Genomic DNA, 13,100 nt, shown 5'->3' on the forward strand with positions numbered 1-13,100 from the left:
TGATAATGTTACCAAGATAAATTCCTAATTGATTATTTTTGGAGCCTTTATGAAAACTGCCATAATGTTTTCCAAAAAAATTTTTCAAAGTTTACCATGCCTCTAGCAATAAATAACTATAGTAGTTTCTCTAAAATTCTACAATATTAAATTCTGTAGCTTATAATTTTTTCCATTTTGATGGATGAAGAATGGTATTTCAAAAGTATTTTATTTTGTATCCCTTTATAAGTAAGGTTGAAGGCTTTTTTTTTTTGAGTCAATTTTTTTTCAATTATCTAGCATTAATTTTTTCCCTCACTTCCTGCCACCAGAAAAAGATTGAAAAAAAAAAAAAAAAAAAAAAAAAACAACCCTTGTAACAAGCATGGTCAAACAAAATGAATTCCCATAATGGTCATGTCAATATGATAATGAGTACTTTTAAAAAAAAAAATCAGTATTTTATTTTTCCTTCTATTTAAACTGCTCACATGTTTTGGTGACTTGGTCATTGTGGAATAAGAGCTATGAATATTAGAGGTAGCTAGATGATGCAGTGGATACAGTGCCTGCCCTGAAGTCAGAAGAACTTGAGCAAATCCAGCCTCAGACACTTAATACTTACTAGCTATGCGACCTTGGGCAAGTCACAACTCCAAATGCCTCAGTCAAAAAAAAAAAAAAAAAAAAAGTTATGCGTATCACCTCCATTTAAAAAATTATCATATAAACTGGTTAAGAGATCATACCAGAGCAGCTAGGTGGAGCAGTGGATAGAGTACCAACCTTGAACTCAGGAGGACCCGAATTCAAATCTGGTCTCAGACACTTAACTCTTCCTAGCTGTGTGACCCTGGGCAAGTTACTTAACCCCATCCTCAGGGGAAAAAAAAAAAAAGAGAGAGAGAGATCATACCTACCTGAAATAAATCATGTTTCATGTGCTACAACCTCATTTATCTCCAAAACAAAAAAATCATGAAGGCTTTTGAATGAGTGACCAAGCAGCAGAGCCCATATCCTAAGTCCTATGTATTTCTTTCTTGAATGGAACGCTGGAGAATTCTGCCTCTGAATTCTGAATGTTATGGTCTATATGAAGAGTCCATGATGTAAAAGAATTCAAAGAGGACCCAAAGAGAGTAAATTAAGTTTGAAATGCTTATAGGGGCATACATATATTGTATCTAGGATATACTATAACATATCTAACATGTGTAAGGTTGCCTGCCATTTAGGGGAAGAGGTGGAGGGAAGGAAAGGAAAAATCAGAACATTAGTGAGTGCAAGAGATAATGTTGTAAAAAATTACTCATGCATATGTACTATCAAAAAAAAAAGTTATAATTATAAAATAAAAAATATATTAAAAAATAAATTTTATCACATCACACACAAAAATTTTGAAAATTAAAATAATTTAAAAAAAAAAAAGAAATGCTTATAGAGGAAAGAGGATTACCCTGGGAGTTGTACATTTCAGACAGTGGACAAAAAGACTCACTGGAATTGACACAAATACTGGGGACACAAATAGAAAAGTGATCAGTCCTTGACCTCAAGAGGCTCATATATTAATTGGAGAGGCAGCTGGATGTAGTGGATAGAATGCTTGGGAGTCAGGAAAACCTGTGTATGATCTCAGACATTTACTATCTGGGATAGTCTGCCTCAGTTTTTTTCCAAAAAAATGGGGGTTAATAGCACCTATTTTGAAGGGTTGCTGAGGCTCAAATGAGTGAATATTTGTAATACTGCCTGACACATAGTAGGCATTTAATGTCTGACCCCATCCCACATTTTGCATGGTGATCTAAAAAGTTTTAAGAGAGCAGTGGCAGAATGGAAGGAGGAAAGGACTGCAGATTCTTAGACACAAAAGAGCACCGAGCTGCAGAGATACAGCTTTGAAGCGTGCTTGCACAGTGGAATTGAAGGGATGAAAGGAAAACAGGAATGGTGATCTGCGCTAGAAGCCTGGGCTGCTTGCAACTCTGGCCATGAGGCAGCTGGGGCTGCATGGATCTGGGGTTGGGAACATGGACTCCATCCTCTTCCAGGAGCATCAATGTCTGCTCAGATTCTTATGGAAAGGCAGGAAGTTTTGGACTCTTAAAAGAGGACTTTACTAACAAAGCACCTCTCTTTGTAGTGACCAGAGCTGGGCAGGAAGACACAAGTTCATCTGGCCTTTGATCCTGACTCACTGTGTGATGCTGGGTCAGTCAATTTGCCTCAGTTTCCTCAACTATACAACAGGCATAATAAGAGCACCTACCTTGTAAGATTGTTGTGATGTTCACACAGATCACATTTATAAAGCCTTCAGTCCAGTGTCTGGCACACAGTAAATTTCAGTAAAAGCTAGAGATTAATGAGGTCATCCTCCCCCCTAGAGTTCCAAGGTCATCCCTCCCTCTGGCTCGTGGGCCTAGAGCAGTGTTTAGACCAGGGCATCCCTTGTTCCCTCTTTTCCAACTTTACCTGGGGGTTCTTTTCAGCCTGGTCTCCAATACTCTCTTCAGGGACAGACTCAAAAGGCTTCCAGTTGTGACCCCCTTTTTTCTTGTGCTTCTGGCTAACACTGCCTTCGAGACCCATGCCTTGGAATTCTCTCATTGCCCGAGCTGTCTTCAGCAAGTTCTGAAAATGGTCCATACAACCGGGCTGCTGGGCCAGCACCTGTACCGAAGGAGGGATGTAGCACTTGGCAGGGGGCCCAGCAGCAGCCCACAGTGCTAATGGGTCATGACCCCGAACACAGAAGCTGAGGGCGGCCCACGAGGAGGACATCTGCTGCTCCTGCCGCCTCCTCATGACCTCCAGTGTGCCTATCTTCTGTTCTGCATTGCGCAGGGATTCAGCTGCCTGCTGCATTAAAGTCTGGGAGATTTTCAGGTTGAGAACACATTTACTGATATACTGCTCCGTTCTGGACTTGCTGCCCAAGTCTGGCTTGGCTTCCCTGGGCATCTCCTGTACGTATGAAGTGAAATTCTCATTGAGAGGTTCCCAGTGCTCAAAGGAAGACTCTGTGCCCGCTTCAGAAAGCGTGTCATCCTCTCCATAATCCGAGCGGGCAGCCTTGTTTATTTCAGGCGATTCTCCAGTTATGGACTTAGTCTCCTCTCCTAGGTTTTTTCCATTTCCTACAGACATCTCTGATGTAGTGATTCCTCCCAAATCATCATCACACATATCCAAGTAACAGGAGTAGATTTCATTTATTTCAAAACTGCAGAGGCTCTCTTCTCCACGACTTGGGCTACAAGCCCTGGCCAATTCAGATAGAGTATCTCGACTCTCAGTTTCTTTAGCTGCCATGCTGTGATTCAAAACCTCACATTCCAGTGCTGTTTTTTCAGGTAAAGCTGAGGGAGATTGTGGTGAATCGGGCTGACAGCCTGTGGGAAAGAATCAATACCTTGATGTTCCCAAAGACTAGCACTGGGCCCCCACACTGAATCCCAAGGAGCAGCCAAGCAGATTTTTTTCTGCTTACTGAAATGGGATCAGCTGCCTTTTATTATTTACTCTACTTCTAGATGTGAAATTCTGCCCCAAAAATACAGAAAATACACACCACAATATGGACAAGAGTTGGAGAGATTTTTCAAGCAAGGGCTGCCATTCCATAGGGAACTGATATAGTATGAGGTATACTCATTTGGAATGAGAAGATCCCTTCATTCAAATCCTGTCTCTATGTTGACTATGGACAATAAGGAAGCCTCAGTTTCCTTTACAGTACAATAGAGACGGTTAACAGCTACAATTTCTTTTACTTTGTATGTATTTTGTTCAACCTCCCAGAAGAACAGGGCTACTTTAGTCTTGTTTGTGCCTCTAGAGCCTAGTATAAAGCTAGGCACAAAGCAGATAAGTAATTCACTAGGTGATTAGTTCACTAATTAGTAATTAGTAATCACTAGGTAATTAGTTCACTAGGTGGCTGAGTATTATTGAAATGGCTCCAACTTCTTACTACTCAATCTCTTCAAAATCTGGTCACCCCACAACATAGCATTTCCACTCCTGTTTTTGTCCGCTTGCATTTTTGTTTTCCTTCTCAGGTTATTTTTACCTTATTTCTAAATCCAATTTTTCTTGTGCAGCAAGATAACTGCATAAATATATATACATATATTGTATTTGGCATATACTTTAACATATTTAACATGTATGGGTCTACCTGCCATCTAGGGGAGGGGGTGGGGGGAAGGAGAGGAAAAGTTGGAACAGAAGGTTTTGCAAGGGTCAATGCTGAAAAATTACCCATGCATATATCTTGTAAATAAAAAGCTATAATAATTTAAAAAAAAATCCTGGGGAAGCATTCCTTAAGCAACATTTCACATACCCTTGGTTCATTCTTTTAACTCTGCCTTTCCTTGGCATATATGTGCTCCTGGTATTGGATTAAGTTCTCCATCTGTATGTTCCCAGATACATGGAACTTTAATCTCTCTCATATGCTAACATGACCTCTCCTTAACTGTGCTGCAGGCTCCCTGAAGGCAAGAACTATTTACTTTGTGGAAATGCTGCCCTTGCACCAATGTGACAAAAAAAAGTTCCCCACCTCCAGCTTTGGGGGAACAGAGAAAGCAGAAAGAAGTACAGCTCATCTTTCTCACCTCCCCCCAAAAGGCTCCTTCAACCATGTAGAAAATGCAGCAGATGGAGTATGGATGAGAAAATCCAGTCAGCCTTTTTTCCAGTTCATATAGAGAGGACTGCAGGCACAGGGGACAGTCCATGCCAGAGCAAGACTACCTTAGTCCCAGATCTAGAACAGAGAGGCCTAAAGGGGAGACAGCATGAGCAGAAATAGGGGCCAAGTGTTGGCTTTATCCCTCACTACTCAGGATGAAGTGAGGAAGGGTATTCCAAGGTATACAGAGTTGGTGAATTCCTAAGAGTCCAGAAACAAGGAGCCACAAGGGTGGCTCATCTTCCAGGAATGTAGCAGATCTCAGTTATAGCCACTAGCTCAATCTGAAACCTGCAGCGGAATAACAAGAGAAGTCCAGATCCAACCAAAGCCTACAATTCTGTCACTCTGAACAGACAGAACTTTCCAGAAGGCTAATAGAGGTCAAGGCCAATAGTATTCTCCCCAAACCATGTGGGACAGACCCACAAGCCTATTAGCTCAGAAATAAGCCCAAGTAGGAATGTATAGAGCTCAGATCATAAAGTGAGCAATGAGACTTTGCCCTGGATCCAATCATTTTGCAAGCAGGTTCCTAATCTGAATTGTCCTTGAGATTCTAGAATAACATGCAAGATACCCCAAGAAAGCAGCAACAGTAGAGGAGCCCCGACATTCCCTACAGAAACCTAGTCATAACAAAAGGTTCAAAGTCAAGATGTAGTTTGGAAAAGTAAGCAAACCAAGAAAAAGAACCCACCATAAAAAAGCCACTATGGTGACAGAAAAGAGAGTGACTCCAAACAAGAAAAACTTTCAAAAAACTTTTAAATATTTTTATAAATGAAATGGGAATGTTAGAGGAAAAAGGGGGAAAGAAAATGAGTGTTATGGAAGAATTAAAAAGGAAATTACCCACTTGACTCAAAATCTTAGCAACTCCCAGAAAATTAAATTGGCTCAAACAGAAGCAAACGGCTCCATAAGACAAAAAAAAATTAAAAGAAAATTAAAAGGCTGAAAAAATTTAGAAAATATATGATATCTCACAACAAAAATAGATTGAAGAAAAAAAAAACAAAAAACTTAAGAATCATTCAGCTCACTTTAGGCCGTGAAAAAACCATAGATATCACATTTAAAGAAATTTTAAAATTGTTCATATTGTTTAGAACCTGAACAAAATAGAAATCAAAACAATCTATGGGTTGCCTCCTGGAAAAAAAATCAACATTAAAATGCAAACTCCCAAGAACATTATAATTCAAATTCAGAGTTTCTAGGCCAAAGGGGAAAAAGTACCACATGCAGTAAGAAAGAAAGAATTCAAGTACTGAAGAGTGGTATTCAGGATAACATATTTAGCAGCCACTCCCATCAAGGAGGAGAGAGTTTACCCATACCAAAAGATATTAGCTTATAATTAAGAATAACTTATCCATCAAAAATGAGTATATTCTTATAAGGGAAAAAATGGATCTTTACTAAAACAGAAGTCTTTCAAACATCCTTGATGTAAAAACCAGAGCTGTGGAGAAATACAGATGTATAAATAATAATTAAAAGAAACATGAAAAAGTAAACATGAATAAGGGACCAAGGATGAACTGCTAACATTCAAAAATGGAGAAATGACATGTGTCTTCTTTGAACTCTATCATCATCACAATATAAAGACAGATGGCCAAGAAGTGATTCTGAGTCTTAATGATCTTAAAAGGAATGGAAAGGAAGAGGAAAAGAAATATACAAGAGGGGGGTGGGGGGGAGGAAGAGAACAGCTAGGAAAAATCTGTTGCATAATTGAGGTTTGCAAGAATTCCATATAAAAAAGGAAGAAAGGATAGTAAGGAAAAAAGGTTAAGTGCTTCTATATTTACCTCCAGTTTCACACCTCTAGTTGCCTCTCAAACATCTCCTACTGCATTTAGATATCTTAAACTAATTATCTTTCCTCCTTTCCCACTTCCTAGCTTCCTGGTAACATCCTCCTCCCAATCTTCCAGGCTGGAAACCTAAGGAGTTATCTTGGATTCCTTATTCTTTCTCACACATATCCAATCTGATGCCCAGACCTGTAAAATTTCATCTTTGCAATATCTCTGGTTTTCAACCCCTTCTCCCTGATACAGTCCTTCCTCTGCTCTAGACCTCCTGACGGATTACTACAATAGCCTGCTGGTGCGTCTCTCAGCTTCAAGCCTCCCGCCCCAGTCCTTCATTCGGCCACCAGAAAGATCTTCCTACAGGATAGAACTGACAATGTAACCACTAATACTCACTAAATTCCAGTGGCTCCCTTATCACTTCTAAATCCAAACAAATTTCCATTTGCATAATATCTTCATAATCTCCCCTCTCCTACCTTTCCCATCTTTTTAATCTTATTCCGGACCATACTCTGATCCAGTTGCACTGGTTTCCAGATACTGACCGGCTGTCCCCCCTGACTTCTGCCTCCTGGTTTCTTTCAAGTCCCAACTACAATTCCATTTTCTATAGGAAGACTTTCTTAATCCCGCTTAATTCTGGGGCCTTGCCTCTACTGTTTCCTGTATATATATAGCCTGTTTGTACATATTTGCTTCCTGTCTCCCCCATTAGACTATGAGCTCCTTTTTGTACCCAATCAATTAGTACAGTGCCTGGATACTTAGCAAATATTTACTGCCTGCCCCTCATCTGAACTGTTGTCAAGGGAGAGAAAAATACAAACACATTGGGTACAGAAATCATTTCCCTCATTAGGGACATAGGAAGGAAGGTGAAGATGGGAGAATGAGAGAAAAGATAGGTTGAGGGATAAATCTTAAGCAAAATAAATTCTAAGAACATACAGAGAGATTTATATGTATAATTCTTCTTTTGTGATGGCAAAGAACTGGAAACCGGGAGGGTACCAAAACACATAAAATGAAGACAGGTAAGATTGCAGAGAAACCTAGAAGATTGTTTTAATTGATACAGAGCAAAGTGAATAAAACCAGGAGAATAATTTATACTATAAAAATGATATTGTAAAAACACATGACTCCAAAATATTCAGGAGCTTTAATCAGCATAATGATCAATATGATTCTAGGAAATTAATCATTATCAAACATGTACATTCCTCCTAAGACAGAGAAAATATTCATAGGCTAAATAAGATAGAATGGATGAAAAGAGCTTGGAGAAATCAAATAAACTAAATTAGGGATTAAAATGGACATCTCCTGGGTGCCTCATTTAGTTGTTCAATTTACTATACACTACTCCCTGAAGTATTTTAAGGGAAATTTCTGCTTATGTATGGTTTGGATTACAAACTGTCCTCCTATTCTGAGATTTCATAATTCTAAGACATAACACATAACAATTAGGATTGTTAATATTTTAAGTAGAATTAATTTTAGGTAAAAGTAATATGAAAATTAAAGAAACAGAATCTCAAAAATTGCCATTGGGCTGAGATGAATATTTTACTAATTGTAACTGAATAATGCAAATTCAAAAATAGGTAGTTTCACAAAATTCATTATTTGCACTAATTGTGTTTGTCCAAAAAGTTTAATAGAAGCATTAGGATTTTTACTTTCATTTGAAAAAGTCATTTTCCAAATTATGACATCAGTCAATCAATAAATATTTATTCAGTACCTATTCTGTGCCAGGCGCTAAGCACTGGAAATAGAAAGGCATAACACAGTCTTTGTCTTTAACTAGCTTGCTACCTGAGATTAATTCTCATCAAGCAGGAGACCTGTGAGTATATGATACATGTAATAATAAATATTATATAATTAAAAGTAATAAATCTCTGTAAATTTATGCCTTACCTGTTTCTTTCAGCTCTCGGAATTCCAAATCAAGAGCCTCTCTCTTATTTTCTGATGTCATGCCAAAGTAAATATTTATGTCATGATGCTTTTTATATTTTTGAACATTTGTGTTTTCAATTGGATGGGCTCTCTGCGCCTCAATTAAATCCTGTAACAAAGACATATTTTCATAACATTCTGACTGTCACATAAGTGTTAAGAGACAATCCCTAACATAGGAGGGTTCAAAGGAAAGCGTAACTAAGCACTTCCTGAAGTATTTTAAGGGAAATTCCTGTTTATGTATGGTTCGGATTACAAAGTGTCCTCCTATTCTGAGATTTCATAATTCTAAGATATAACACATAACAATTAGGATTGTTAATATTTTTTAAGTAGAATTAATTTTAGGTAAAAGTAATATGAATATTAATTAAACAAAATCTCAAAAATTTCCATCTACATCAGAATGTGTTACCTTTAAGTCATTCTTTAGAATATATCGAATATCCTGAAGGTTCATAGTTCGGTCTTTTTGTTTGACCTGTATGCCCGTCTTAACAATATCATAATAAGTTTTCGGAAGTCTGGCATCTGCTTCTAAATGATTCCCCAAAACTACAGCTTCCTTAATAACTGAACCTTCTAGACCATTCCAGGGTAGAGTATCTAGAAGAAAAATGTTGCATAAGGGAATTAATTACAGACAAATCAGTAAAATCAAGTTGTGTAACCTTAAGCAACTTGTATCATCTCTTTAGTCATCAATGATTTTACCTATAAAATATGATAAGAAAAGCTTTTCAAAAATTCTCTAATGCTTAGAAAAATGCAAATTTAAAAAAATCCTAGGATAATGCCTTTTGACCATAAAACTGGCAAAAACATAAAACAAATGAATTCATTACTGATTGTACTGTTGGGAAAGAGACACACTGACACTGTGGAGCTACAGCAATCCATTTTAGTGGAAACTTCTTAGGAAGTTTCCTTTAGAAATTCCTTTAGCAATAAAAGAACTGATCTTAGCCTCTGATGCAATAATATAATTACCCAGTTTACTCTAAAGATATCATGAAAGGTGAAAAGAGATCTATCAGTCACAACATATTCCATTCCAACAACTTCTATTCAATACCTTCTACATACATGCCAAGTGTTGGGTCTAGTCCCTTTATTTGAAGGCTTTATGTTCACACTTCTTTATTCTTAACATAAGGAAGCAATCTATTTGTTCAACAACAAATGGAATAATTATATAAGTTATGGAATATTCATGTGGATTCAGTGGACTATTTTGATGCTATTAAAGAGAGAAAATAGAGGCAGCTAGGTGGCACAGTAGATAGAACACTGGCCCTGAAGTCAGGAGGACCTGAGTTCAAATCCAAACTCAGACACCTAAACATATCCTAGCTGTAGGGCCTGGGCAAGTCAATTAACCCCAAATGTCTTGCCAAATAAATAAAAAGAGAAAATAAAGAATCCAAAGAAATATATATTTGTATAAACTAATGCAAAGACTTAGAATAGGTAAACACTAATTAAAGAAGGTGACAACGTGATAAATATGTTGTTTATTTCTATTTTATTAAAATTTGATGTTATATTCTTCTCAATCAAAATATTTTAAAAAATTTATTTTAGAGACTTTCATTTGGAAATTTATTGTTTTTGCTTTATTTCTTTTTTATAACAAAATTAGAATGAGAGGGTGGACCTAGAAAGCCTAGAAGTTCTTTTCTAGCTCCTAATGTTCTATTTCTCCACAAATCTATGAGTTACAGCCATCACAATAAAATACCTGGGACAGGATGAAGGACACATGGAGAGAGAGAGAGGAACCTATAAAAAATCTGGAAAAAATGTGGGAGGACTAGTGGGAAATGATGTAATTAAGAACTTTTTATCTTATTAATCCAAGCCTGTGCATTATAGAAACTGAATGCCTATTTCCATGTAACAGAAAAAAATGAGTTATTTGAATTCAATTTTAATTTGATTCTGCTCTCCAACACAGTTTCTTATTGGTTAAATTTTCATTCATTTTTATTTTTGACAATATTTGTTCTTAGTCAAATTTTCATAGAGATACTGAGATCAGTATTGTTTGTTTTACTTACAACCTCAATTGTAGTTATATTATTGCCAGTTAGAAATAAAAATTGCTTGCTGAGCAAAAAAAGGGTGGAAGGAGAAAGAGAAGGGGTGTGTGTATGTGTAGAAAACAGAACCATATGAAAAAGACATACAATAAGAAGAAAAGATAATAAAACTTGGGTTAACTCAACTATCAATAGCTACCTTAATCATATATTCTGAATTACTGTTAACTATTGGTAAATTTAAAAAGTAAAAGGTAATACATATTATTAGTCCTATTTGCTTAAATATTTTTGGAGAATGTATTTGGGGTAGTTGGTGAAACTAACTGGGTATGTTAGTTAAAAAATATTTGTTGCATAAAGATAAAATGTATACAAATTAATTCCTTTTTTTTTTCCTGAGGCTGGGGTTGAGTGACTTGCCCAGAGTCACACAACTAGGAAGTGTTAAGTGTCTGAGACCAGATTTGAACTCGGGTCCTCCTGAATTCAGGGCTGGTGCTCTATCCACTGTGCCACCTAGCTGCCCCAATTCATTTTTTAAAATAAAAAAATGATCAATGGTGTGTACAAGCATAGACTTTCTTCATTCACATAGGGAAAGATAAAACTTTATGGATGACCTTGTACCTTCACAAGACAAACCTTTGTTTTTCCAAAATTAGATCATTTCCCCTTTTTTTATGTGAACTTTTTAAAGTTCACATTAACAAATGTGAAGGAAAACAGGAGAGCTTTGGATGACTTATATGTGACAATCTATTCATTGTTCCTTTGACTTACCTGTTAAGGTTTCTTGTATGATGATACAAAAGCTGTAGATATCTGATTTGACTGTAGCAGCCTTTTGCAAGATTACCTCTGGAGCAGACCAACTATACAGTAAAGCTGGGATGGGAACACGAGTCAGGTCCTTGTGGGCACCTCCATCCTGACTAGAGCATAGAAGATACACTTCATGTCTTAAATAAATAATCATCTATCATGACTGTTCTGCCTCCCTCAAGTATTTCCCCCCTCACCCACTTTCCTGTCCCACTTCTCCTTCTCTCTCTTTCTTTCACACATACACACACAGTCAGAAGTCCACTTTGAACCACACAGCTCAGGATAACAGAGGCTTTATATACTTTATCCAGTTCAAATCCCACTTTCTCTATCTATAAAGCCCTCCTGGATGTGGAAATGCATTTAATTTTTTTTTTTTTTTTTTTTTTAGGTTTACCTGAAAGAATTAAAAAATAAACATTATTCCAGTCTACATTTCTTTCCAGATCTGCCTTGCTTTAGGCCTAACTCCTTTCTCTTTAGAAAATATGTAAAAAGTCAAGAACAAAAAAATTCATTGTAGATAATTGGCAAAAACTGGATTAAGTAACCAAAATTAGAATATGAGATATCTCATCTAGTTTGGAGAATTGCTTTTCCTATCCCCAAAAGTGAAGAGTTGTGAAGCATCTACTAAATAAAGTGCCTTCATTCCTGCTTCTGAAGGGATTAGCATATAGATATGTTCTCTTTGATTAGTACACAATAAATATCTGGACTATTTTGACAGTAGTAAATGAAGGAATTAATTATTTCTAAATTATGAAGTGATTTTTTTGTTCTTATAGATGAAAACTAATCCCCCAAATCCCAAAATAATAATCCCTTGTTCAAATGTTATCTCAGGTAATATTGCATTGAAAAGATGCTCTTTATTAAGGGGCGGCATGATAAATGTGGAAATATGTTTAGAAGAACTGCACATTTTTAATCTACATTGTATTATTTGGTTTGTTAGTTAAAAAAATATTTGTTGCATAAAGATAAAATATGTACAAATTCATTTTTTAAAATAAAAAAATGACCAATGGTATGTACAAGGATAGACTTTTTTCATTCACATAGGGAAAGATAAAACTTTATGGGTGACCTTGTACCTTCACAAGACAAACCTTTGTTTTTCCAAAATTAGATCATTTTCCCTTTTTTGAAAATATGAACTTTTAAAAATTCACATTAACAAATGTGAAGGAACAGGAGAGCTTTGGATGAAGGGAGGGGAGAGGGAGAAAAATTTGGAATACAAAGTTTTGCAAGAGTGAATGATGAAGACTAACTTTGCATGTATTTTGAAAATAAAAAGATATTATTAAAAAAGAAAAAATTTTTAAAAAGAAATGCCCCAGAAATGGTAAGACCTTTTTTTAATCCCCCCATATTTAACAGTAATGACTTTCTTCTTCCAGATACTTTTTCCTCTCTGGATTTTCCTGACAATATTGCCTCAAATTCATCTCCTTTATACTTCTTTTCATGCTTTTTTGTTGGTTCATCATGCATCTCCCACCCCTTTTCTGTAAGTGCTACCCAATACTGAGTCGTAGGCCCTCTTTTCTCCTTCCTCTGCATTACCTCAGTAATTTCATCAGATCCTTTGGGGTTAATTCTCAGCAGATAATTTCTAAATGCACTCATCTAGCCTGCTGAGTCTTGAATCACCAAATGCCTATTAGATATTTCAAACTGGATGTTCCAGAAACATTTTAAAGTCTAAACCTGAACTTAATCTTT

General features: G+C 36.4%; 1 protein-coding gene across 11 annotated transcripts in view; it reads right to left on the reverse strand.

Annotated features, from left to right (window-relative positions):
- Positions 1–13,100, reverse strand: part of TEX14 (testis expressed 14, intercellular bridge forming factor) — a 196,480-nt gene that overhangs the window by 57,461 nt on the left and 125,919 nt on the right. For all 11 annotated transcript variants that reach the window (XM_074261938.1, XM_074261933.1, XM_074261932.1 and 8 more), the window contains exons 11-14: positions 11,325–11,476; positions 8,915–9,105; positions 8,455–8,605; positions 2,467–3,386 (exon numbers count right to left, since the gene is read on the reverse strand). In XM_074261938.1, the coding sequence (XP_074118039.1) occupies positions 2,467–3,386; positions 8,455–8,605; positions 8,915–9,105; positions 11,325–11,476 (1,414 nt within the window). The remainder of the gene's footprint in view (positions 1–2,466; positions 3,387–8,454; positions 8,606–8,914; positions 9,106–11,324; positions 11,477–13,100) is intronic.

The sequence above is a fragment of the Sminthopsis crassicaudata genome, chromosome 4, assembly GCF_048593235.1.
Source record: "Sminthopsis crassicaudata isolate SCR6 chromosome 4, ASM4859323v1, whole genome shotgun sequence".
Taxonomy (NCBI): domain Eukaryota; kingdom Metazoa; phylum Chordata; class Mammalia; order Dasyuromorphia; family Dasyuridae; genus Sminthopsis; species Sminthopsis crassicaudata.